Raw genomic sequence first — 26,321 nt, 5'->3', positions numbered from 1 at the left:
CTGCAGTATACAGAAGTACTACATAGAAGAAAATGTGGTTCACAGTCATTTTCAGAAACATCAGCAGTTCCCATTTCAAAGTAGGTCCAACAGTAAAGTAATATGGAATGAAAATGCAGTAGTAATTAAAAGAAGGCCAATTCATGTCAAGTTTTATTTCAAACCATGTTCTCACCTCGGGTCTCAGCTTTTAGTAAAATCGATGGGGTGTTTCATTAAAAAAAAAAATAATTCTAGCAAACTATGTTATTTCAGAACTGTCCGACACTAGGGTTTTGCAAAGCAGCTTCAAAAACAACAGTACCTCAGAGAATCATGATTTTTGACTAAATGTCCCATAGTACAATAAGACTGCAAACCCCCTCAGCATTACATGTACAAAAACAGGTAGAAGAAATTAGTCCTTATTATTGCTCTTCATTGAGTTACTAAATAGAATGTAGCATAACTTTGGGGTTCATTAAAAATTTTTTTTTTCCCTCACATAAGCCCTTTATACTCACAAAAAGGGCCTGGAGAATTTGATGCTGGAAGTTAAGAGTTACAGCATAAATTTATTATTTTCTGAGTGGGACAACCAAAGTCTGTGAATGTTTATATTGTGTTTACTAACAGGTGTGTTCACATGGAAAATATGAGATTAGCTTTCACTGAATTAGTAATGTTTGTGTCTTTTCTGGTAATTAATCCAAAAACTTCAAAGGCTAGCATTGCAATGATCTTTCTCTATTTGAATTCTCTGAGGTCCAGTTCTACTCATACACACAGAGAGATATTCAGAAGTAATCACATTTATTTCGAAGCAGTGTTAAACTAAAACCAGTTGATCAGAATCTGCTCTCTCTGGTTATAGTTTCAATTTTGCAAATTCCCAGTTAACAGTGGAAAGCTGTACTACCATCTCACTAGCTAATGTAAATGTGCCAGGAAAGAAAAAGAACATTGTGTCAGCCACTACCGAGGCAAATGTGCCTGTAATCTTCCTGAGATGGAGGGCAAATATTTTTAAGAGCATTCAAAAAGCAAAATATAAAAAATAATGATGTTTTAATGCATTACTATCCCTGTAAAGCAGGAATATTGGAATCTACAGTAAATTCTTTGGCACAGAAATTTCATCAGTCAAAAAACTTGGATAAGGCTTAGTACAAAGCACTTATTTCCAGATCATAGAGGGTTAAACACGGGAAAATATAAAAGCTACTACTGGAATTACCTTCAGCAAATAAACACATGCAGAAACCAAATCCTCTCACTGTGACATTTGCAAGTTCTCGGTCAAGAGGAGCATGGCATAGTGTATATGCCATCTCTCTATTCACTCTGCTGTGCTTTAGGAAGCAATTTAGTTTTATTTGTACGTTTAGCACTTGTAGCATTCTTTTCTTATGAAGCAGTGAATTAATGCTCCTTGCATTTCCTGATGGAAGACACTCTGTGGGGTCACCAATGGCTTCAGGCACCGAGAGCTGCAGTAGCACATATCCAGAAAGATGCCCATAGCTGTAGAAGGTTTGGATTGGGCTGTTTGGTTTACTTTTGACAAAGCAGAAAGGTTTTATATAAAGCACCTGCAGCGCAACAGAGTGTACGTTGCATGGGCAGGTTTGTGAAGGGCAGTGAGAATTTGAAAAAAACCCACCCTAACAAATAAACTCTTTTGCAACAGGAGGTTTATGTTAAAAAAATTCATTCAGCAAAGGCAGCAACTTAAAAAATAATTTGTTCATTTCCTAAATAATGTTTTTCCTTCACATGTACTCTTGCACTATTTTCTTTCAACAAAGAAACAGATGTGCTGCATAGGTAGGCAATAGAAAGTGCACAGATTTTATTTACATACTTCAGCAAACTACTTTTTTCTCAGCTGCCAACCTATCTGTTTGGCCAGCATCCACTGTAATCTGTTCTCCTTCATTATGTTAATCTGTGGGCGGAAAGATTTCTGTCATCTTCAAATCGCTTGTACAGCAATGGTAAACACCTTGGCCTGTCTGTAATTGGACAGGTGTCTGCATTGGTGTCACCCGGCTTTTAATTCAATTAAGGAACTGGCTGCTCTGCTCTCATTACCCACTCATTTCCTCTGCACTTTTAGTCAGTCAGTGAAATTTACACTCAGTGTCTGACTATCTTAGAGTACAAAGTCAGCAGCCCCATTGCAAAGATCATCACTGATACACGTGAATTAATTTATAGCACAGCAAAATAAATTCTGCAATAAAAAATAGCTTATGATCCAATGAAGTTGGTTGACAGCTTTAAAAAACTTTCCCTAACTCTTCAATTATCACACTCTCAGACTGGCATTTCTTGTCTATACCCAATAATTGCTGATCTGATAAGAGTCCATGAGGCTTTCCAAGACAGGATGCTAACAAAGCAAAATTTGGCCACAACCACACCTGTGTATATTTTATTAATGTTAACAGGAGAGAGGTAGATAAATTGTCACTTTGATCAGGAGAAAGAATTAGAGGCATCATCGATATTTAAGAAGAGGGTCAGCCTCTCACATTTGGGATATGAGTCCCATTCATTCAGCCTGCCACTACAGAGCAGCTGAATCCATCTAGACTTAAAATTTACATCATAGACTACGTTCCAAGCCTTAAAATCCACATGGGGAATCGGAGACGGTAAATCATTCTAACACACCACTCCTATCTGCCCACTCAAAGAACCTTTGGAAATAAATTAAAGTTCTAACACAGACATTTTGACACAGTGACCCCATGAAACTGAATAATGTCATTTGTTAAATATGAATGTAAAGTTAACAGTCTAAAAGAGTGATCTGGAATCACACCTAGAACATTAAGCCCACTTTATATGCAAAAGTAGTATTTAATTTTCTATACTTTTATTTAAATGATCTTTAATTATTTTCAATATTTAAAGTTGAGGTTTAGAGTTGTGTCAGAGAGAAAACGCTAGGTTCATTCTTGCAGATAAGGGATAAAAACATTGACATGGACAGTCGAAAAGGGTCAACAATGAATTTATGTTAAAATGGATGCACAGACTAGTCAGAGTTAGTTGCATCTTTATATCCACTCCATTCATCATTCTAATGCATACAGTATATAAGAAGATTAAATATCCAGCTTCTTCCTTTCACTTCTCCATAAACCAGACATTTCTTTTGTTCAGTAGATATAAAAGGGAGGTCTTGTATATTCAGGTAGCTCAGCCAGATTCCACAGTATTGTGGCAGATTTTGAGTGGAAAAGTAGTCTCATCAAGGAAAAAAATTGTTTTACCACTAAGGCACGAAGGCTAATATTCTGTTCACAAACACTGAAAAATAGATTCAAAGGCAATTATAGTATTTTAGCAATTTCCTCATCCAATTAAAAGACTTTTATGAAAGCAGCTGCTTCACTGTTCCAATCTGTCATCCTACTTTTTCAGAAAGTTGCTTCAAAACACCACCAGGTCTTCAGAGATGAAAAGACACACTTGCTTATGGTAACTTATACAGCTTTTTCTCTGTGTAATGAATTGGTTAAACCAATATAAATTGAAGTGAGCTTTTTAAAATACATTTATTGAAGGAGCCTTCCCATAAAAACAAAACTAAACCCACTCACCCACACATATATCTCACACAAAAAAAGCTATTTAATCTTACAGATGTAACACAAATACTAAAGTTCTTTTCCTCACTTACACAAAAAAATGCACTCAGCTAAGAAGGTGGAAGAGGAAAATTTTGCAAGGCTACTTCAATTTTTTTATTTTTTTTACAGGTAAATTTAGCTAATTTTAATCATAACCAGGCACTACTTTCATATGCGGCCTTAAAACTCAGCTCTGATACTGAATGTTAAGATTCCCAAAGTCAGCCACAGAGCTTACCCACACAAATGCCATTTGTTTCACAAGCCAAGTGTATTTTTTGCCAAAGGGACCTTCCCTTCCAGATTTTTTCATTGTTTCCTCCCTATCACTCTAGTTCATAAGGACCTATTTTGAAATATACATATTGCAATTGAAACGACACTTGACCTTATAGATTTACCTTAATTCTTGTTTAAGCTCTTAAAAAAAAAAAATTACCAAATGTCCCCTCCCCAAACCTAAAGACTATTTAGCCAACTTGAATGCCTGAGGTCGTACAGCATCTGTCTAACAAAGTCACTTGTGTGTCGAGATGCATCATTGCCACAGTACACTTAATCACAGTCCACTGACCAGAAAAGGAAGTCCTCAACTGACTTTGTGTTTTTGACAGATTGTAGCAAAAACTGTTTAAGTACATGCGTCTTCCACATATGCATTTCTGGACTGAAAGCCTGGGCACATCAATCTGTCACATACATCTGCATTTTTAAAGCATCTTCTACCGTAACTATAGTATGAGTTATAAAATTCTGAAGAATTGTTGAACAAGAGGGCACCTGTTCCAACTCTTTGGCTTATGAGAACAAAAAAAGGTTTACTTTAGTTACTGGATTTCTGTGGCTCAGAAGACCCCTTTTTTCCCAACAGAAAAATTTCATAACCAACCATACAAAAGCACCACTGGCCTTGAAGATGCAATTCAGGTTGCAGTGGTTCAAGGAAGCCTGTTACGCTGCCCATAACAGACGGCAACTCTCTGGCTGCTTTAATTTCCTAAAATCTTAGCCCAACAGTCCAATTTTGCACCAAGAGTTAATTAACCACAGAGAGCATTGGTCCTTTAATGTCTATCACTATGGTACTCTTGATCCTTCCAGATAATTTTGTCACTTTGTTCATTTTCTGCAGGATGATTAATTTTAAAAGTTTGCAGAGAGAGACAGACCGCTAACTTTTTTGCAAACTTTTTTGTCTATTAAAAAACATATTAATAATCCTTTCCATCCTCACAGACGTTAAGAAGTTCTTCTTTTTATTAATAAAAGTATTGGTACGTAGCTAAGAGTTGATGTAATTTTGATAAAATGTTCAGGTTTATTTAATCAGACTATTTACATTTCATATGAATAAATTTATACAACAGCATCGGACTGTAAACACAATTCATTTAGGTCTAAACTCAATCAAGTTAGAACCTTAATATTGCAGAATATTAATATAATTTCTGTTTTAAAATGCATATATTGAAAAATACGCTGCTAGTCTGCTAAAGCCAGCTGAACGAAAGGACATGCGAACCTACATTCTGCCACTCTGATTTAGAGTCATTAGGAGCTCAAGAACCACCTGACAACTCACAGAAGCCTAATGGGCATAGACAGATCTATTGGCTACCCTATGTTGCATTAGCTGCTGCAGTCAAACTGGGATCTGAGCAGGGGCTGAGGTGCAGCTTCTGGTATACTCCATCAGCTCCTCCTACCGAGAGAGTGGATATGAGTGAGTGCATATGGGTGAGAGAGACAGAGAGACCAAATCTCCTTCAGACACCCACAGGGACAAAACAGGCCAACAACAAGCATCACAACCCTAATCATTACATGGGTCTCAGTACATGATATCCCTTCATGTGGGGAGGATGCATACAGCTTTCCAGATCTCACACACTGTGGCGTGAGCACTGTAAAGTGCATACTGTTGTTCTTCTGGCTATGGGAAATATTTAGATGTTTTCTGTCATCTATCTGTACCTCCGACCAAAGGTTACTTCTACGCAATGATGATAAAAAGAAATAATATACCTGAAAATGACAATCACTCTTGTATTTAAGCGTGGTTCAAGCATCTGATGAAGCAGATCTTGAAAAGTATATTTTTCAATACAAAGTTTCAGCTTTTTTTACTTTAAATGTTCTGTTGGATTTTAGTTGTAAATAAACAAGCTAAATATACCAAACCTGGCTAGTACAGTATGACTCTTTGTATCTACATGAAAAGTTTTAGAACATTAGATATTTGTCCCAACTTGGAGTAGGGGTTTGGGAGTCCTCCTAGTGCTCTGGCCCTACATATATTTATATTAGTTGGTTTGCAAGTCTTTTCTACAAATTTACAAAAGCCTCGTTAACTGCAGCATAGGAGTGGTTTGTGTGTAAAATATTTGTGCAAACCAAGAGCTTTCAAGTAATTTCAAGTGCATGAAAGTAATAGCCGAGGAATTCATTAACAGTTACAGGTGGCAAACTACCCGGCTGTGGTAAATCGCCCCACATATATCCAAGCACCCCGAAGAAAACAACATTTTCTAAGAGCTACCACAGACAGCAAGCTCTCGTTTTAGGGTCACCCTGTCAACGCAGGCACTCCCCGGCCTGTGACGCAGCCACCCTCGGCTCCTGGCCTGTGGGGAGCAGCTGGCCCCCGATGCCGCCAGCTGTTGCCCCAGGCCTTGTGGGGCCCTGAGCGGCGCTGTGGGGCCGGCCGCCCGCAGGCCCTGTGACTCCCAGGCCCCGCCGGAGGCGGTGGCCGGGGCGCAGAGCCACAGGCTGCTTCGGCAGCGCCTGCTCGGCCCCGGCAGAGCTCTCCCTGAGAGGGAAAATCTTTCCGCCGGCGGCATTTCTCTGAGCGCGGGCGATTGCCAGTCTGGCAGCAAGCTTCCCCCGGTCCTGCGGCCCCACCGGCGAGCCCGGGCCTATCAGTCACGGGCAGGAGGCCCCATCTCCTCTTCTGAGAGACTCCCTAGCTAGAGCGCTTTCAAAGCCGAGGCACAGCCGAGCCACTTTGATTAACCATATTAAATCATTAAATTAACTTTTCCTGAGATATTCATCTGCCGAGCGTAGAAGACTAAAAGGTGAAAAGTAATTATAAACACGTGTCAAGGGAAGGAGGGAACAGCGACCGTGGGCATTCAGAGGGGAAGCCGTCAACAATTTTCTCATTATCACGTGTGCAGCCACAGCTTCAGCGCTTGGCCATTGTGGCAATGACACAGGCAGGATGAACTGCAAAAAACGTACAAAATTGAAAGAGAAATCTCTTAAGAGGAACACCAGACATCTGTGAATTCTTTTGCAGGATATTTTATTTAAATATTATTTGCAGGTTTCACTAGTGTTCTTCACTGCCCATAATTGGGAGCTGGTAAAATTTAGAGGCTTGTTGATCTCCTGAATTCTACAATGAGAGCGACCTGAATTATAAAATGTATTTCTCCTATTTGCTTGACAAGAGAAGTGTCAGAGGATTGTGATCAGTGGCACAAAATCCAGCTAGAAGCAAGACAGCTGTGGTGTACCCCAGGGGTCATCCCGGGGCCAATACTGTTCAACATCTTCCTTAATGACCTTGATGATGGGGGAAGTGTGCACCCTCAGCAAGTTTGTGGATGATACAAAAGGGCCACTAAGATGATAAAGGGACTGGAGCATGTCTTTTATGAGGAAAGGCTGAGAGAGCTGGGACTAATCAGCCCAGAAAAGAGAAGGCTTAGGGTGATCTATCAATGTGTATAAATACCTGACGGGAGGGAACAAAGGAGAAGGACTCTTCTTAGTAGTGCCTAGTGGCAGGACAAGAGTCAATGGGCACAAATTGAAATACACAAAATTCCACCTGAAAACAAGAAACCACTTTTTTACTGTGAGGGTGCTCAAACACTGGAACAGGCTTCCCACAGAGGAGTATCTCCATCTGTGGAGATATTCAAAACTTGACTGGACATGGTCCTGGGAAACCTGCTCCAGCTGACCTTGCTTGAGCTGTGGAGATGGAATAGATGATCTCAAGAGGTCCCTTCCAAACCCAATGATCCTGCGATTCTGCAATATTCTGGATTCCAAAGGAAAGTAGAAGCAAAAGCTGCTCAAAACCTGCACTGAAACAGTGTGTTCTAAAGCTTCTTTCATTTGTTTAAATACTGATTGTAATTTATATTCCAAATTTTGGTGGCAGCATAGTAACAGCATGTGGAATGCACTGGAATACAAAGTAAAGCAACCCAGCCTTTAGGAAAAAAATTCTTTGATGTGATGTCCCTGTACTTCCTTTATTACTCTCCTGAGTGTGACTGGCTGTATCCAAAGTGTATCAATGTTTTTACATGTTTCTTTGAAGGCAAGATGGGCTAGCACAGTATTCCCTGAACCCCCAAAATTTACACTCTAACTTTATACTCTCATCCTAGAATACAGATCCTGAACACCATGTTGAAATATACTACCTTATCCAATAAACTCCTGGTTCAACGGTCAGAACCTCACTTTAAGGATTTAAATCTGCTGAATATTCCTTTCTTGGATGAAAGGGAAAAAACATTTTGACGTTTTAAAGGGTCAGATCTGAAGGATTTTGGATTCTGAGGAGTCAGAAATAGGCACTTGAGACTGTGGGATTATGCTCATTTCAGGACCTACTTTACCTTAAACATTTAGCTCAGCTTTTTTTCTTCTTGACAAGGGTACAACAGGTTCTTCTGAATTTGACACACGCAGGACAGCCTTCTGGGAAATGGGTAATGCTATTAATAATTTTTTGTTACTGCGCTCCAGTTATGACTCAGGACCCTACTGCACAGAACAGATCATAGTAATTGTTCAAAAGAATTTACAGTCTAAGTATAAACCAAAACACAACAAGGAAAAAAATAAGATAAAGGGTGTTGTCAGTGCCCTCAGATACATTTGCAAGCACCAGATTAAGTAGTGCCTAGGCTTAACAGTGAATAAAAAGCTGAACGAGGGAGTGGAAAAATACCAGAGTTGATTCATCAGTGATCCCACTGAGAGCTGTGGTGCTTTCCTCTCTCCTGTTGCATTAGCAAGCCTTGCTGTTGCGCTTACTGTAGCATCTTCTCATGGAATTCAACAAATGAATTTCTAAAGAAATTTCCCTGAAATTAGGGAGAAAATAAGCAAATTTTCCCTTCTCAGCAAACTCAAAGGAAAAGTAAGCAAAGACAGCATCTTCTGGTGGGGTTCTGTGTTTATGTTAAATTTTGATTAACCAGAAAAGATAATTCAGCAGGGAAAGCCACACCTTTTCTTGGGAGTCTCACATTTGTGGGTAACCATTTCCCAATGTCCACAGAGTAGTCTGTCTGTGTAGGCTTCACTGAAATCAATGGGCTGAAGGTAAAATAATTTCAAGATCAGTGATTTAATTTTTCATTTGTCTCAGCTCTGAACTCGGCATGAGGACATGAATTACATATTTCATACAATGCCAAAATTGGAAAATACATAACTAAACTATTAGGCAGCAGTTACAAATAACAAAAGGAAGTGCTTCTTCCACATGCACAAAACTGAATTGGAAAACTTACTGCCATAGCAAGTTACAGAAGCCAAAAGCATAAATGTATTAAAAAAAAGAAAGGCAATTCTACCACAGACCATTAAGCATGATGGTCCAGATGCAACTTTCAGCTCAGGAATTCCACAAACTACCAGCTGAATTTGTATTAACAGGAAGACTCATCCTATGCTTAGCACATTTCTTACATTTTCTTCCTAAGCATCTACAATCTGACATTGTCAGAGAGGTCAATGGTTGAATACAGCCATTCTTAAGTTCACAGGGTCATTTTATTTTGCAGTATTCAACAGCTATCTGTTATAATAGACTAAAGAACTGGGATCCAGTTACTATATCCACTTAATATAAAGGAATGTCTTATTCTTCTGCTTCCTGAAAGCTGTATGCCGATAACCTCTTACCTGTCCAGCCTGGTGTAGACTTTTTCATAACCCTGACACATAATCATGGCACAATGCCAACAAATTAAAACAAAATTTTGGTTCTGACCATCAGCTGTAAATAAGCTATGTAATCCATATGCTTCTACTATGGTCTTTAATTTCTACTAATATAATTTGTATTGCTTTACAGCATAGATAAACAGTATTCAAATCAACAAGTTCATCAAAGAAATCACAGTAAGAATAGAAAGCCCATGCAGTTTTGGTATTGTAAGCACATTACTCACAAATAGTCAAGATATTTCAAATTGAAGAAAACAAAATATGTGCATGTTTGCTCTTGAAAATGTATACATACATTATTTCAGAGAAACAACACAAAACTTATATACTTACGTAAAAACACTAAGCACATATTACCTGGGCTTCAGGAAAGCAGCAATAATATACTGCCTGTGGGCTAAGGCACTTTCTAAAACTGTTATATTGGCCAAAGCTGAGCCAAATCAAAGCATCAGCTTTGGACATTATCTCGTTAGCACTTTTTTAATTGTTATGAATTATAGAATCAATTTTAGAGAGTATATAAACAAATCTATGGTCACAATCTGTTATAATGAAAGTAAGATTTTGTACTATTGCCCCATTTAGTCATCATGTAACTTAATCCAGACTGTTGTCTGTAATATGCTCCCTTCCCAGGCAACTTTGTAGCAGCCAGCTAAGGCAGTCTATTAATAGAGAGCAGAAAGCCAGATCCACGCTATCCTGCCAGGAAGAGAGGTCCCAAAACGTTCTCTGTGTAGCAGAAAGAGAATCCAGTGTTTCTTCCTAAAAACATCTGCCTCCCATGGGTAAAAGGACTCCAGGAAACATCTCATGTGCAGTGGTTCATACAGCTCCTGTCCACAACCCACAGCTCAACAGTGACGAAACCCCATAAACCAAAGGCCCCAAATTCCTTTTATTCCATAATAACCCGCACCTCCATATCATAGTGGTATCAACCAAAGCATCTGATTAACATAAATGCATGCTAGTTCCCACTGAAATCAGTTAGGTTTATATGATCAAAATTAGGCAAGTATATCAAGTGCTTTCATATATCAGGTCAAATAGTATCTTATGGGACCCACATTTAGAGTTAATTTACGTGAACTGGATGTAACAACAGGGAAGGAAAAAAAAAATCACATATACTAAGCAAAAAAAGGCAAACAGAAAAAGCATTTTCCCCCCAGATCATCAATAGGTTGGGAAGGCATACCTTAAATCAAATTGCTTTTTAGTATTTGTGTTGCATCTTAATTTCTATTGTTCTTTGAAGTCAGTATATTGCTATGTATGTGGATGACACAAATACTACCCTTCCAAACGTTAGCTATGCTGTGTATACACAAAAATAGACAATTAATACTTTATAGCTCCACAAAAGGAGGTATAAGCATCCCGTGTTATTAGCTGTACATAAAAAATGGTACTTAACAACATTTACCTGTGAGCATACTAGTGTCAGCAAGCTCAGCACTAGTGATGGGTACATTGGGACCATCCTCTTCATATGCTTTCAAAATGTACTTCTCAATTACACCTATGACCCCAGCAGGTTTGTCCCAGGTGACCTCAATGCTGTAACCATTTATACTGTGAACTCTGGAGGGAGTTGGCACATTTTGTGGAACTGTAGAAGGATAAAATAGAAAATAGAGAAAATGGCAGTTCTAAGGAGACTATTGCCCCTATTCTTCACTTTTAATGGCTGCAGTAAATCAGACTCAACCATTAGCATAAATACAATTTATTAGAGTTGTAACTTTTCAGCATTGATTTAATATGACTGCACATCTTGAGCTATTCAGTTTAAGCTATATTTCAAAACCATCAAAACTCCATCTACATAACATTCCTTCTTGTCTTGTTGCGATTTTCGAAAAACATTTAATGTATCAAACATATTTAAGCATCACTCACAAAGAGAGGAGGTGGATTGTATGTAGCTAACAAGTTCAGGCATTATAATCATACAACTGAATGAAGCAAGACAGTATTGCAATAGAAAAAGGTTTGATATTTATCTGTTGGATATCTAAGACACAGAATGCCACAACTAAGAAACATTTCTAAAAATGTGCATTCTCATTTACAAAAGTACTTCAAAAAATTTAAGCTCTTCCATTTATTTTCATATTGCCACAATACTATACAACTGTCTCAGGGCAAAGCAGAGATTTGTAAGGCCTTTTTGCAAAATCCTTCACTTCTGATCGTTCCATATTATAAAAAGAAAAAAAGAGAAAAAAAGGAAAATGAAGATGTTTAAAAGAACTGGAAAGCCAAGCTCATATATGCATACAGTTGCTAATAATAAAAAAAAAATCATCCCATTTCCCATAACCTTTAACTATTTATTAGATATTACTATACCAAGGAAAGGTCTGGCCAGTAACAACTTCATCACAGATGACTGCACAAGGGATGAAGAGGAAAGGCCCAAGGAACACTATGGCAGGATGATGGATGATGAGTTTGCTGTAAATGCATGTGGACTCCCTAGCCCTGCTGATGACCATTCGCTCTTCTCACCATCAAATAACCTCTTTTTTTGTGATTTTACTGTTTAGTTTCATTAAATATGAATGCAGCCCTGGTTTTTATAAGAAGGGTACCAGAATGGAAAGTATAAAAATACCTGGAAGTTGTGATTCTTGTGTAAAGAAAGAATGTGATACTCTAGGAAAGCTTCAGTTACTACAGTAATATATTGATTTTATTAGTTCTGAAGTGTATCATAGGGCAAGGTAAGCTACTGTATAGCAGATGGTCTTCTCATAAGGGACATAACAAAACCAACTCAAAAATAATTAAATAGCGCAATTATTCTCCAACCCCGGGGAACAGGGACTGCTCAATGTTGTGGTCAGCTTGCAAACATAAATTTATGGTAAACCTTATAGTTGTCACACAGTTGATACAAAAATATGCATGTATTTTCTCTCTTCTGGGTGCTACACAAAATAATGACAGTAAGTTGTATAAGAATGCATTTGCAAGTCCAATATTTACACAGGTATCGTATCATTTTTTAAGATCATACATTGAATATCTTGCATCAAAAGAATTCTCTACATTGATGGAATGCAATTAGGCTTCAATTTAGAGAAGGAGGAAAATTGGTTAAATAAAATATGTGAACTGTAAATCTTCAAAAACTTGCTGGCTCAATAAGCTTTGCAAAAACACTGAACAGAAGAAAAAGGTCCTTTAAGTTTTCTTCATAAAATATATGAAAAATTTGTTCTTTAAGGCTCAGCACATATTATGTTCCTACTTTGAAACCTCATCCACAAACCACATGCTGCTTTTCTAGTAAATATTGCCATATTTTCACACACAATCTATGGACTACTTGTTAAAAGAATCCTCATTCAGCAGCACTGAGCAACATACCCACGCGCAGGTCATGTAAAGAAAAACTTTCACAAGACCCTCTTCTCCCTAGTAACTACAGGGCCTCTTATCTTCCACAGCTTGTGCCTGCTAATCCAGTATATCCTTTCTCTACACTTGATATTGTATAACTAAGTTATACATAGGAAAATACAGATTTACTTACTCCAGCAGACTCGTAACGTGAGGTTAGATGTGCGTGTATGAACATACTTAGATGCATGGCTCTTCCTACTCAATGCAGTTCAATCCTTTCACATTCTTTGCTCTCACATAACTGCATAATCTAATATATATTTGGAAAAGACCTTGAATCATGTGTGGAAGATACTTGCCTGAACACTTTATAGCTGAAGATAGTAATTAGGTACCCATTCAAAGCATTAAGCAGTTTTGCTCCTTCAGAAACACTGTGCAACTTACATTACTCAAAATTGTTGTGGCAGGATTTTCTCCAACCTGACATTAGATAGTTAATGAAAAATGGGAATAAGTAAGCCTTAAAATTATATTTACCTGATTCTCTTGTACGAACACGGGTCCACACACTAGATACTGATCCTCCTTCATTTGAGGCCACCACACTATAAAGGTATTCTTCAAAGAACATAGAGAAGTATAGAGGAGAAAAAACAAACAAACAAACACTGAACACTGTAATACATTAATACAGAATGAAATAAAAATGATGTATTTCAGTTAAGGAACCAATGTGTTACCTGTAAATGGTTGTAGACCACTCTCATAAACACTCTGCTCTTTTCCTCGGTATACTAGGATGGAGTCATTTCCCCTGCAGTTAACAGCACTGTCAGTTGATAGGCATCCATCCAGATTGACTCTGACAGCACTGCTGGACACAGATGCCAAGTTAACGACAGCACCTCGTGTAAATTTAACATCCTTCATGCAACCACCGAAACCTACCAAACAGTAAGGGATTAGTATCACATAAAGAGCTTCAGTCATTAATTAAGAATAGCTTTTGTTCCTTTCAATTCTATATTTTCAGCATTAAAGACTGTAATGTGAATATGTTGACTTCCAACATGACATTCTGTCCCCACTTTCAAGACACTAAGCTGGTAAAAATTCCTGGTATTCTAGCATTGAGTTCCTGCCTTACTGAACTACACTTTCATTGTTATCAATTCCATCCCACAAGGAAATAGCTTTCTGTTTTCTCTTCTGCCACTTCTCTCTTTAAAATTATTTCCATAAAAGTGAGTCTAAATTTGAAAATCAGCTTTCTGCTGCTTGCTAATATTTTGTTAATATACGCTTTTCCTCAAACTGAGAAGAATATCTAGATTAAAAATATAATTAACTTCAGGAGATCACAGAGGTATATCAGTTTATCCTAATGGGGATATAACTGGTATGCTGTTTAAAAAACATACTCTAGAAACATAACCCCAAACTGTTCATTTATGAAAAAAAAAATTAAGTAACTTCATTTTATATTTATTTCTCTATATACTTATATATATTTCTCTGTGTGTGTGTGTGTGTATGTAACATTCCTTTCAACATTACCAATATGTTAAATGAGTTACTTGCAGTAAAAACACCACTACAAAACTCAGGATGCAGTTGTTAAAATTTCTATATACATCTGTAACTTAATTTATAAAGAAATTAATAACTTGATACAAAATAGTTCTCAAATCTGAGTAAAGTACAATGATTGGTGTTTAACATAAATCCAAAAGTAAACAGTAACCAAACTGAAGACTTCAATTCATTGAAAAATTAACTTTGTAAATTAAAAATCAGCCTCTCACCAATCAGTGTTTTTAGTTTTGTGAAAGCATTGTATTTATATCTTATGTATTTTTATTGCCTTTATTACTGCAAGGTGGCAGATCAGAGTAGTATTTTTACTTAGCCACCCAATTTGAGAATCTAATATCCATACATAGTTCATGCAAAAAGAAAGGGGCACTGAAGGTGGACACCCATTTTGAATCATCCTCTAAAACACCTTCTCTCTCCACAATGCTAGGAATTTAGACAGACTGCTCCTTAAAATGAATACATAACCTCTCAGGAGGGCATGTGGTGGACCCATGCAAAGGCCCACAGACTCTAGCTGAAATTTCTTAAAGTTGTAACTGACACGGAGGTGGGGTGGGAGGAAAAGGATATTTATCCCTCATTTGCCGTGAGCAAAACAACATTCCTTCATTGAAAATTAACTACCAAGCAGCCATTAATTGAGAAAATCTTTTGTAAATATTTATTAAACCGGGAAGGTCTCCATATTCTATTATCATACCATTACATCATTATAGTCCTAAATAAAAGTATGTTTCAAAGCTGTAATGCCTAATCTTGCTCATCTAAATCTACATTTAGGAACACAAAGAATGTTTTTATCTTCAGACACTCTGAATATAAAGTCGCAGCCACCATCTTATTTTGCTGCATGCTGAGGAGGCTCGGCGAAAAAAGTAATGTTTATTGATGTGCCTCAATATGCCATTCAGACATTCACTTTAGATGTTATTTTGCCCTAGATTCTTTGTTCACAGATCTCTTTGCTGCAGGAGTTGCGAATGCATCCACTCAGGAGGCTATACCATCTGCTATGAGGCAACACTGACAGGGTACGACTGGCTAGCTCTTTTGGGCCATAAATATTATGCACACAGAACCTGGAGGAAGATTATAATATATGTGATACCTACAGCTAGAAGAACACTTAAAACAATATTTTTGAGCTATCTGTGAATGCCACTGCATAGATTTGATTCAAACTATTCTTAGGCTGTGAAATCACAAGGCTTCAATGCAGCTCTGCAGAGCTTACTTGAATGCACGCATTCAATGTGAGCTCATGCACTCAAAGCCACTTACTAGATTCCCCACTAATCACTTACTGACTGCTACTTATTTGCCCACAGTATCTGAAAAACACACCAGGACTGATGAATAGCTTCGGAATTAATGAAAAAACACACCGAAACCGTAAACAGAGCTAGTTTAATGGACACTTTTTGACTACAATTCATACAGTAGATCCTTTGGTGGAGGCCATTAGTATCAGGCTATAATTAATGCTTCTCTCTTTTCCCTAGAAATTTGACCTGTTCCAGAAAGAAGGGTCATAGTGGTGGCTAAAACCATGACCATCTCCCCTCCTCCTGATAACATGGAAAACATCATGGTAAAGTAGCCAAAATCCAAATTCAGCATTTTATACTCAATTTTTTAGACCAGAATCAGTATCGCCTAAAAAAGGACTAATAAGCTCTCAACAGTTCTTCCATGTGGCAGCATCCAGCCTCATTACAGAGATTTAAGCTGTTTACTGTCTTCCACTGGTTTTGTATTCCAGATCTATGAGTGACACAAGTTGATCAAGTGAAACAATTTTGTCTGAACTGGCTTTCTCTGATGAAGATTTGAGATCATCTGGTTGGGCATCTCAGATTACCATTTGCTACTCTCCAGTTCCTCTCCTATGAGTTAGATTGCTTTAGATATCACTGGGTTGGAAGAATTTTTATAGCATTACAAAAGGATCAGGACTAAGTAAAGCTAGATGGGTAGAGATAACTGGTAGTTAATGCAACAATGAGTGGAAGGAAAAATTCACGTTACATATTCAAGAATTCACACTACCAGCAACAGAATGTCCACTTTGTGCATGACACCGGTTTTTGAAAAACATATGCTCTTCGTGGTGTCACCTTACCTTGTTCTAACCCCAATTCTTTATAAAAATTCTGAATCTCAGATGGGATTCCTCCAACGTAGATGGGTGAGTTTACGTTTAGATGCTGAACACGGGGTTCAAGCATCTGCTCTCTCAGTTCATTCATACTTGCTGAAACTATGGAGCCCTCCTTATTCACGGTGACTTTGTTCCACTTTCCATCACAATAAGACAGTCCTAACCAGAGATCCACTTGTGTAAAGACAATGCCCGTTTTTAAAAAGATGTTTAATATTCCACTCTTCAGTTCAATCTATATATTTTTAAAACAGAAAAAAGATTTTGAAAGAGACATCACATATACAGCAACAACAGACAGTTATTGTTAAAAAATAATCAAGGGAGTCAATGAAGAAGATCAATGAGCAAGACATTTTTATCTTCAGGATAGCAGAAATTACAATAAAATTGTTTACTCAAAACATTCTAAATACAGTGTATCAGTTAATTCAGAATGTAGGAAAATATATTCTGATTTTTTGACAATTGACTTTGGTACTAATGTAGCTAAGTAAAAAGAAAAGACAATGAGCCAGGACTGTTTTGCTTTTTTTGAGAATGAGAAAACAGTGTTTTATCTATCAATTCATTTTTTAGAAGAATGTAACAAGATAATAAGGAAATGAAATGTCAGACCTGATTAAGGTCTTTTTAATTGGCTGGTGAACTCAATTTCAAATTTTTCCAGCATACATTGATTCTGTATTTCATCCTTATTCTTCTAAATCTTGTAAGAAAATAATTGTTTTTGTATGTGCTTTTTGAGATTAATGTGCCAATTCTCCAATAGAAATACATTTTACTTAAATTTTTCACTGCAGAAGTTTCCAAATGCTTTACTGCAAGACTCTTTATCCTAACTGAATGGAACACAAGTGGGCTGAGACTGTAAATTGTCAGGTATAGAGCACTAAACACTTAGGTGATGAACTAGTGGTTGAAAATTATCAATACGTTCACAAAAAGGCATTATTGTTTCCATGCCAAAATCTTATTAAGTGAAATAAAAACTACAGATTTAATATAAATGCTTATCACCAGTATTGACAAACCGACACATTTAGGTTACTGATAATATTAATATTGCGGTATTTGTAATTGGACAGTATTTCCTTAACAGGGACCCCTACTGAAGAAAGAACTCACTACTTGAGGTATCAGGGGCAATACACATCCTAGTTCAGAGTGCACACTGACTGCTTGCTCATGAGACAGAGGGGTTTTGTTTATTTGTTTCTTTGGGGCCACAACTTTTTCTGCTTTCATAAGTTCGTAGCCCTTTGTAGCTAAGGACTCTACAATACAACTGAAGGACAGTTCATTGCACCAATGTTGATGAGTATGGCTCGAAAAAGCAGTCCTTTTGACAAGTCACCATTTTTATCCACTGATGAGAATTAATACGAGCACACTGTGCTGGTGTGAAGAAAGCATTTCAGCTGCATGACTACAATAGTATGCCAGCAAGTCTGCCAGACCTGGAAGCTGGAGAGAGGGCATGGTGTTTGACATGAGGTCACTACTCAGCACATCCCTCTTCCAATTTACTCATCTTGGCATAGTCTTAAGGCAGGCAGTGAATGATGCTTGTGCTTTTTGTGTTGACCTGAACTGACATTTAGAATGCCCAAGTGCAGCTAAAGATAGGGGACCACTGTTCACTTTGAACTGTTCTGCATGGTGAAGATAAAAAAAAAGCAAAGTCCTACATAGATCTAGCATCTCTCTGGTACTGAACATAGGTTCAGAAAAACAACAGATAAATTGTTTGCTCTGGATAAAATTCTGAGACTACTTTAAAAAGAATGCTTGATTGTTAATCTGTCCTTGGAAAATATATTATTACTTTACCAAAAATGCATGAAGATCATCTTATTCTGTCAGACATCTCAGTTACCATCTCTCAACAGAACAAGAGCATTATATCACAGCTCTAAACCTGAGCAGGTTCTCAGTTTAATGCTTAAAAGCATACTTGCTTTTCAGAATTTGGGGTACAAATATTAAGCACCACTGTAATATTTTATTAATACTGTTCTCTATGCACCCAATCTTATTTTGGTATACCTGGGCATGTAAGTAAGGTTGGAATTAGGAAAGCCAAAGCTTAGCATGAATCTAGAAAACATGTGGGGCAAGAATAGCTTCTATAGGCCCACTGGCAGGTTGTAGCATCTCTCTGAGATTGATACAGGGACCGATTCTGATTAAAAATGTTATTAATGACCTGGGCAATAGGATGGGGTATACTGTCAGCAAGTTTGCTGTTGATAGCAAAAGGGGCTGCCACGGTATTCTAGACATAGAAAGCAGCTTTGAAGAAAAGGACTGAGGGTCAAGATGGACTGCAAATTGAACACTGGTCAGCAATGTACCCTTGAAATGAAGGCCAACATGCACTGGGCTGTATTAGAAATAAGGTAGGCAGTGGGTCCAGGAAGATGATTCTTCCTCTCAATTCATCACATATGACATACAGTAGACCTATCAGGTCTACTGTATTCAGTTGTAGATACTCCAGTATATGAAAGATACTGGTACACCAGAGTGAATCCAGTGGAGGGGCACCAAGTTGATCAGGGGTTGGAGTACATAACATATGAGTTGAAGCTGAGACAACAGGGTTTGTTGAGTCTTAAGAGTAAGCATGAAGAAAACTTAAATTTTCAACTACCTTATGGGAGGATATAGAGAAGACAGACCCAGACTCTTCTCAGAGGTGCATAGTGAAAGGATGAGAGGCAAAAGACAAGTTGTAATGAGAGAAATCACAGTTAGATATCAGGATTTTTTTTTTTTCTATAACGAGGATGGTCAAAGATTGGAACAGGCTGTAGAATTTAAGAAGCTGTGGACTGTCCATCTGTAAAGAGATGCACAATATGCAAACAGAAAATGCCTGGAGCAACCTTCTCAAAGTTAAGTTGGTCCTGCTTTTAGCAGAGATTTGGAATAAATTACTTCAAAAGGTCCCTTCAACTTAAATTATTTTGTGCTTCTGTATTTCCATGTCTGCAGGGACCAGTCCCTACCTCACCCAATCTGCTTATAAATATATGATTTTGAAGATGAAAGGAATATCCAGCCATAGCTCTCAGAAACAAAACTCAGATAGGATAGGGGCTGCATTAGAGGCTGAATGAGACTTTGTTAATCCTGCCATCCAAAATGGTCTCAGTCAGTGTAGAGCTACAAGAGTGGTTATAGCTTCATCTCCTTTGAACTGGGAAGTCTTCCTGAGATTCAGGAAAACCAGCAGAGACAAGCAATGGACTTCAAAGAACTTGGCAATGACAGTCAGTCTGTGAGCCCTTTGAAAGAAAAATACATGGTAGTGATGTTGATGCTGAACCAGTCTTTCCGGTTCAAAATCAATAAGGTTAAAGAGATGTTCCATACTGGTACTAGCCCTGTTCAGACCTGCAAGCCAGAGGGAAGAGGCCCAAACATAGACAATACCCTCCTCAGAATCAGTCACTCTTTAATGGAAAGGGAATAGGAATCTCTTCCTGATGACAGAGAGAAATCACTGGTGACCAACAGGAATATCACCTTCACAAGACTCACGTGAGTAACAGTCACTTCTTTGCTAATAAAAAGATTTCCACTGTGAGTTCTCAAAATGCTTATTTCACACCCCTCCTTAGTTCCATCACAGGTGATACTTTCATCTTGGACACTGGTTATTTTACTTCATACAGCTATTCAAAAGTGCAATTCTTTTGAAAAAGTTCCTACAGGACTTTTTTCTTACTTTGCAGCTTTGCAGAAGCAAATCATCAGCTACAATGTCTTGGGAGCTGGTGCCACTGTTGCATGTAAGATGGCAGTGCTTAGGCTTTTGCTGCTGTTGAAGTGGTCAGCATCAAAATCAGTAATGCAAACTCTACCAGCAGTCTCAGTACCTTCTTTCAGTCACAAATTCATGAGGAAACACAAGCCGGAGTGAGAGCTAGAGATTCATACTAGTTTATCTGGTCACACTTTGCTCATAATTATTATGCCTGGATCGAAAGAGAATCAGATTGACCTCTCTGGCTTGAGTTAATCCTCAGGGCATGGAAGTCATGGAAGAAGTGACCTTTACATACAGCACCTTTCTAAGACATAATTTTGTCTTGGGCAGAAGACAAGACAGAGTCTTTGGCTGTTTGGTAGCAGGCCAGCCGTGTGTCTAGCTACAGTCATTCCAAAACTATAAAGCTAATAAGAGAGCTGTGACCTATGCAAAGGCAAGGGTCAGGGAATACCATCTTACACTGGCATTCAGGATAAGTGGTATGTCTTGTAATCTGTTTTGCAGTGCAAGTGTCTCCTGACCAAAGCTCCTAACAAAGACATCGTAGCTCATGCGCAACATGCTACACACCTCATTTTCACTTTCTATTAACCTTTTTTTGTGAGCTCAAGTGTACGGAAAAACCTTCTGTCATCATTATGTATGTGTAGAACACAAAGCTGCAAGGGTTGGAAAAGCACGCATATACTCATCCTCTCGGAATATCCTCATCTTAAGGCTATGGAGATGTTGAGGTCAGGCGTAAAGTGAGATTAAAAAAATTTCACTTGACTTAGGACAAATGCAAAGAAAAGTATCTAATCACAGTCTTCAGTGCTAAAAATAATATAAAACTGCCAAAAATCTGGAAGTAGGAGTAGAGAAGTGTTTTGTCTCACTACTTTGTGCTTTTGACTGCACTTCCAATTTAGCAAGTCCCCTTTTTCCTTTATAGTCAGAAGCTATTTTCTCATATTTGTTAGTCTTTCACAGAGCAATAGAAAGGAAACAAGGATCACATAGCACAAGAATCTCCAGAAGAATCGAAGCCCCATGTTTGTCCCTGTGAATAGCATTCACATAAATAGTGTCCCTGTATTGTGAATTACACACATGTAAGTCTTTTTAGGGTGGGACAGTAGTGTGTGTATAGCATTTCACGAACTTGGTTATTACTTGAGGGCAAAACTGAAGTAATAACATGTAATTAGCAAGATTTGTTACTGGAACTCATTATAATTTTTGAACTAAGGCTGCTTGAAAAAGAGGAAGCAATCGGGTCAAGCAGAATTCAAAATCCAGGAAAAAATTATCTGCTGGAAAAGTCAGTAACATAAAAAGTAAATATAGAGCAAGTTATAGTTGACCTGAAAAGGAGAAAAATTTATTTATACATTTTAGGTCACAAGTTTAAAAGAAAAGGCACATTAGATGTAATGCCATGCAATAAAACAGGCTGTGACATGACAGCCATTAGCAAAACAGCTACATTATAATAAATAAATGAAATTCAATAAAAATGCAGAAAGAGCAGATTAGGTCATAAAAAGTAACAATACCCTCAAAAATCTCTAAATGTAAATGATTACTTCTTGGACCAACTAAAAAGATATATTACTTTCAGTGTAATACCTACTAGTTGGTGCAAGTAGTAACTACAGTTGACCCACTAAGTAATGGTGACCAGAGCTTAATTACATTCAAAATCCTTGGGGGGAGAAACAGATGAAAATCCAGAGTCATGTAACTAATAAAAAAATTTGAAAAACTGCAACATATTCAGTCTTAAACAAAATCCTGGAAAACATGGAATCACCAGTACTTCTGAGCATATAACAGTCTTATTTAACAGACACCAGAAAGAAAGTTCATCGGCATTATCTCACAAATTTGCCTAATAATACAGGATTTATGCAGCCTCCTCTACAGTGTTGGGGAAACAGTCATAGGGATGAGATGGGATTAAGCTGGACCACTAATTTCTGTCCTTATGTTTCAAGTCAAAATGAAGAAAACATATTGATTATAAAATATACATATACCTTAAAGAGAAAGCTTTATTAGGATACCAGCCAACTTGCATCATGAACTTTCTGATTTACAATTTAATTGATTTTGTTCTAGTATGAGAACTGGGAAATTGGGTAACTCTATACTTTCCCAGGAATGAAGTGAAAGCTTTTAACGCACGTCTTCTATTCTCTTTTCTAATCACTTCTAATCCAGCAAAGAGAATAATTCTGCTTTTCATATATTGATATCTTCCTTATTTATGATATAAAGGTAACTTATTCTGAGCATTTGTTGGAGTCTTTTTGCTCCCCTTACACTTCGCTATGCACAGCATTTCAAAAATAATAAAACACAAAAATAACTTATGGTTTGAAATTTCTTTAAGTGCTGGACATATCTTAGTAGACAAAACTCATAGGTCATATCTGAATACAGTTATTCCTATTTCTGAACTTACTGCAAGATAATCTGGGCCATCTTTGTTGTATACAAAGAAAAGCAATCCATTCAGTTGATCTGTTTTAAATTTGAATGAGATCTCAAATTCCAGTCCACCACTGAAAACATCTGAATGCAGTTCCAAGAACCCTTGAAAGAAAGTGAATACATATATAAGTTAGTCAAATACATAAATAAATAGGTTCATGAAACCAAAAGCATAAATCTAGGTGCTACTTTCTACTTCGACATGAAGAACTCAGAGGTTTCAAGATTCAGGTTTACAAATTTATCACTCGGCTTTGTAAGGGACAGTTATCCATAATGTACAACAAATGTGCAACAAACCAAACTGGTGCAATTTCCTAAATTTTGTTACCTGGCATTTTTTTGATACATTATAGGAATCTGTGTCTCTTCAGAAGTGAAACTTCACCTTTCACATGCACATCAGTCTGCACACAGTTACAGCAGCACTACTTGTCTATGAATGCAATTCTTCTTTCATGCGCTAGTCTTCTGTAAACCCAGAAACCAAATTTTAAACCATTCAAAAATAATCCTATATAACTAAAACTGCTTTGAAAAGCAGATCACTGCAATACTTTTGATATGATCACCTTTTATATCTTAAGAACACACTTGGCTAGTGCAATAGTACAGCAACCTACCTTTGCCAAGAAAATGTGCTCCTTCTGAGAGGACAATGGGGCATCCTTCCCAAATATGATAGACGTTGTTTTGCTCTTCAGCATCCTGCCAGTTCAAAGATTCCCAGTTTTCATAGGGAGTATGCACTTTTTTCAAAAATATGTCACTGAGACACCCTACAAATCCTTTCTGGACTATCATCTTCATCCCTGCAAAAAAGGAAAATAATTTTTTTAAGCCAATCACCTGCAACTAAACACAGGGATTAATTTATATGTTTTATACATGCTCACCCTATTATATATGTGCATGTGTGCATTGATAACCAGCCATCAATGACTTCATAAAGCTGGTCTCTAAGCTAAATCCAGATTACTGAATGCGTATAGTCACTAAAGACAGCAGCTACTGCTATGCAGCTGGAAAATATTAAACTTTTTGAGATTTTGCATACAGGTACTTTCAGAACAACAGTGTAAATCTACTCCATGAAGATTCCAAGGAAAGTTTTCAGGTTTATGCTCTTTAAACAAAACAATAATTGTGAAGAAAAGCATGCATCTGCTGAATAGGAAGAAACAGTGTTACAAAAGCTAAGACAGATGAATACGTGTTTAGAAGCTTCATCGGAAAGTTTTTCTTTCCTTGTTTGGATAAAAACCCCCCAGCGATTCATGGCTGCTATATCTTTTTTTTTCACTGGGGACAAAAAAATAAAGCAGGTTTCATAGATGGCCTTCTCTTGAATGGTATTTATAGTCAATCTCATTTTGACTATTTAGCTGGCGTTTTTGAGGGAGGCATTCTGGATTACTTTATGAACCAAAGTTTTAGAAGAACACATGCACATATTTCTGGTTTGAATAAAGTGACATAAAGAAGGAAAGACAGAGTTGTACTCTAGTGTACCTCACATGAAGTCATCAACTAGATTTCGCGTCCTTCTCAGTGGTGGGAACACAAACTTAAACAATTTGGCTTTCAGGTTAATATGAAAAAAACCAAAAGCCTGGATATGAAACCACAGAGAATAGCTGATTGTCTATTGGTTTTATATGCAGTCACCTCTCTCTTATCTGCTGTTAGAATACACACTTGCCATATATACCAAGTTTATGTATGAAAACATATGTTTATTGATTCTTCTGGAAGACAGCTACAATTCAGCTCCACCTAAATACAGCTGTAGAATACAGCTATATTCACACACCACTGAGTTCAATGCAACAATCCCTGAAGGATCCAAACCTGCACTAAAAAAGGCTACCATGTTGTATCCCTGCACCCAGGTGGGATGCATAGCCCTGTGGTTAAGCTAATAAAACAATTTGTATGTGTACATTAGAAAAGAATTTGGGAGTCCAGAATGTAAAGCATACGTAAGTTTCACATGCATACCAGTTCAGTGTATAAAATCCATTAAAATGTACACAGACCTCATATACTGCTTTACTGCTGATGAAATCAGCTATATAGATATTTCAATCTATCCCAAAAGATATGTACAGACTTATTTTTTATTAAAACAATTATGTAAATAATTATGCAAAGTAATTACTGTCCTCATGTTTCTGACACAATGTCAATACAGCCTATAGCACTGGGAAAGCAGTTAAGTCAGTGCCACTGTCTAGGATTTGTTATATCACAATCATACTCACCTACATCCTTTCTTACAATAGTGTAACCCTGTGGAAGTCCTCCAACAAAAACTCCCGTGTTCTCTCCAATTATGGTACTGCCACTAGTTGCTATGGAAGAACCTGAACAAAATAGGTCATTATTCTTGTGTTCAATGCTTTCAACAGATTTTCAACTCAATAACAGAATATTGGTATTTGATTAAAAAGAGGTTAATGTTACACAATATCCTAATACTTTCCCGTACATATCCGGGAAATGTTTACAGCTCTATTTTACAAAAGAATATTAACACAATCATAGATTTACAAGCACAAAAAGACAAACTCCTCCCACTTAGTATTAAATTATCAAAAATTCACAGTGGACAGATACCTCAGATGCACAGACAAAACAGTAGTGATTTTGTCAGAAAACTGAGTGAATTTTTTGCTTTATGGATGAACATAGGTAGTGGAAAAGTAAGCAAGTGAGCAATACCCTGAGTAACACTAAAATAATAAAGCAAAATGGAACTGAATTGATTACCTGTGTACTGCCCATCCACTGTGATTTTTCCCAGTGCTTGAATTCTTGTAGCGATTATTTGGTGCCAACTGTTATCATTGTACTCTTTTCCACCATCATTAGTTGGAGTAACTGCTACAGCAGATCCCTTTTTATTAACAGAAGAATCTGATTTAGAATATTATGAAGGCACGATTTAGAATTATACCTTACTATTTACAACACTTTGGTATATAACATCTAAAAATAAAGACAGAAGTCCTCAAGTCCTCTGTTTAACTTCTTTTGGAATACTGAACGATGTTTAGGACTGATTTCCCCACTAAATTAACCTTCTCAAATAATAAATGAGGGATCAAGGATCCAGTTCAGTTTCTATTAAAAATAGAAAACCCTGTGTAGCTCTCCTAATAAAGACAAGGATGAGGCGCAAATTATTGAGGGTCATGTCACTCTGATTTTTTTTTTATTTATTTTTTAAATTAAGTCTCTATTTAACTACTTCATGGATTGCTGTCATTGTGAAGTTTGATGGCCATGATTCAATGTGCCACCCACAGAAAGCAACTGCATATCAGGA

The 26,321-nt window shown here is 37.3% G+C and overlaps 1 protein-coding gene across 5 annotated transcripts in view; it reads right to left on the bottom strand.

The window, feature by feature from the left end:
* Positions 1–26,321, bottom strand: part of USH2A (usherin) — a 394,137-nt gene that overhangs the window by 219,700 nt on the left and 148,116 nt on the right. For all 5 annotated transcript variants that reach the window (XM_069800131.1, XM_069800130.1, XM_069800132.1 and 2 more), the window contains exons 23-30: positions 25,763–25,889; positions 25,255–25,356; positions 23,614–23,802; positions 22,962–23,092; positions 16,693–16,966; positions 13,712–13,915; positions 13,509–13,589; positions 11,041–11,226 (exon numbers count right to left, since the gene is read on the bottom strand). In XM_069800131.1, the coding sequence (XP_069656232.1) occupies positions 11,041–11,226; positions 13,509–13,589; positions 13,712–13,915; positions 16,693–16,966; positions 22,962–23,092; positions 23,614–23,802; positions 25,255–25,356; positions 25,763–25,889 (1,294 nt within the window). The remainder of the gene's footprint in view (positions 1–11,040; positions 11,227–13,508; positions 13,590–13,711; positions 13,916–16,692; positions 16,967–22,961; positions 23,093–23,613; positions 23,803–25,254; positions 25,357–25,762; positions 25,890–26,321) is intronic.

The sequence above is a fragment of the Haliaeetus albicilla genome, chromosome 13, assembly GCF_947461875.1.
Source record: "Haliaeetus albicilla chromosome 13, bHalAlb1.1, whole genome shotgun sequence".
In the NCBI taxonomy this organism is placed as follows: Eukaryota; Metazoa; Chordata; class Aves; order Accipitriformes; family Accipitridae; genus Haliaeetus; species Haliaeetus albicilla.
Note: the sequence above shows the minus strand (reverse complement) of the source record. Positions and strands in the feature narration are given on the sequence as shown.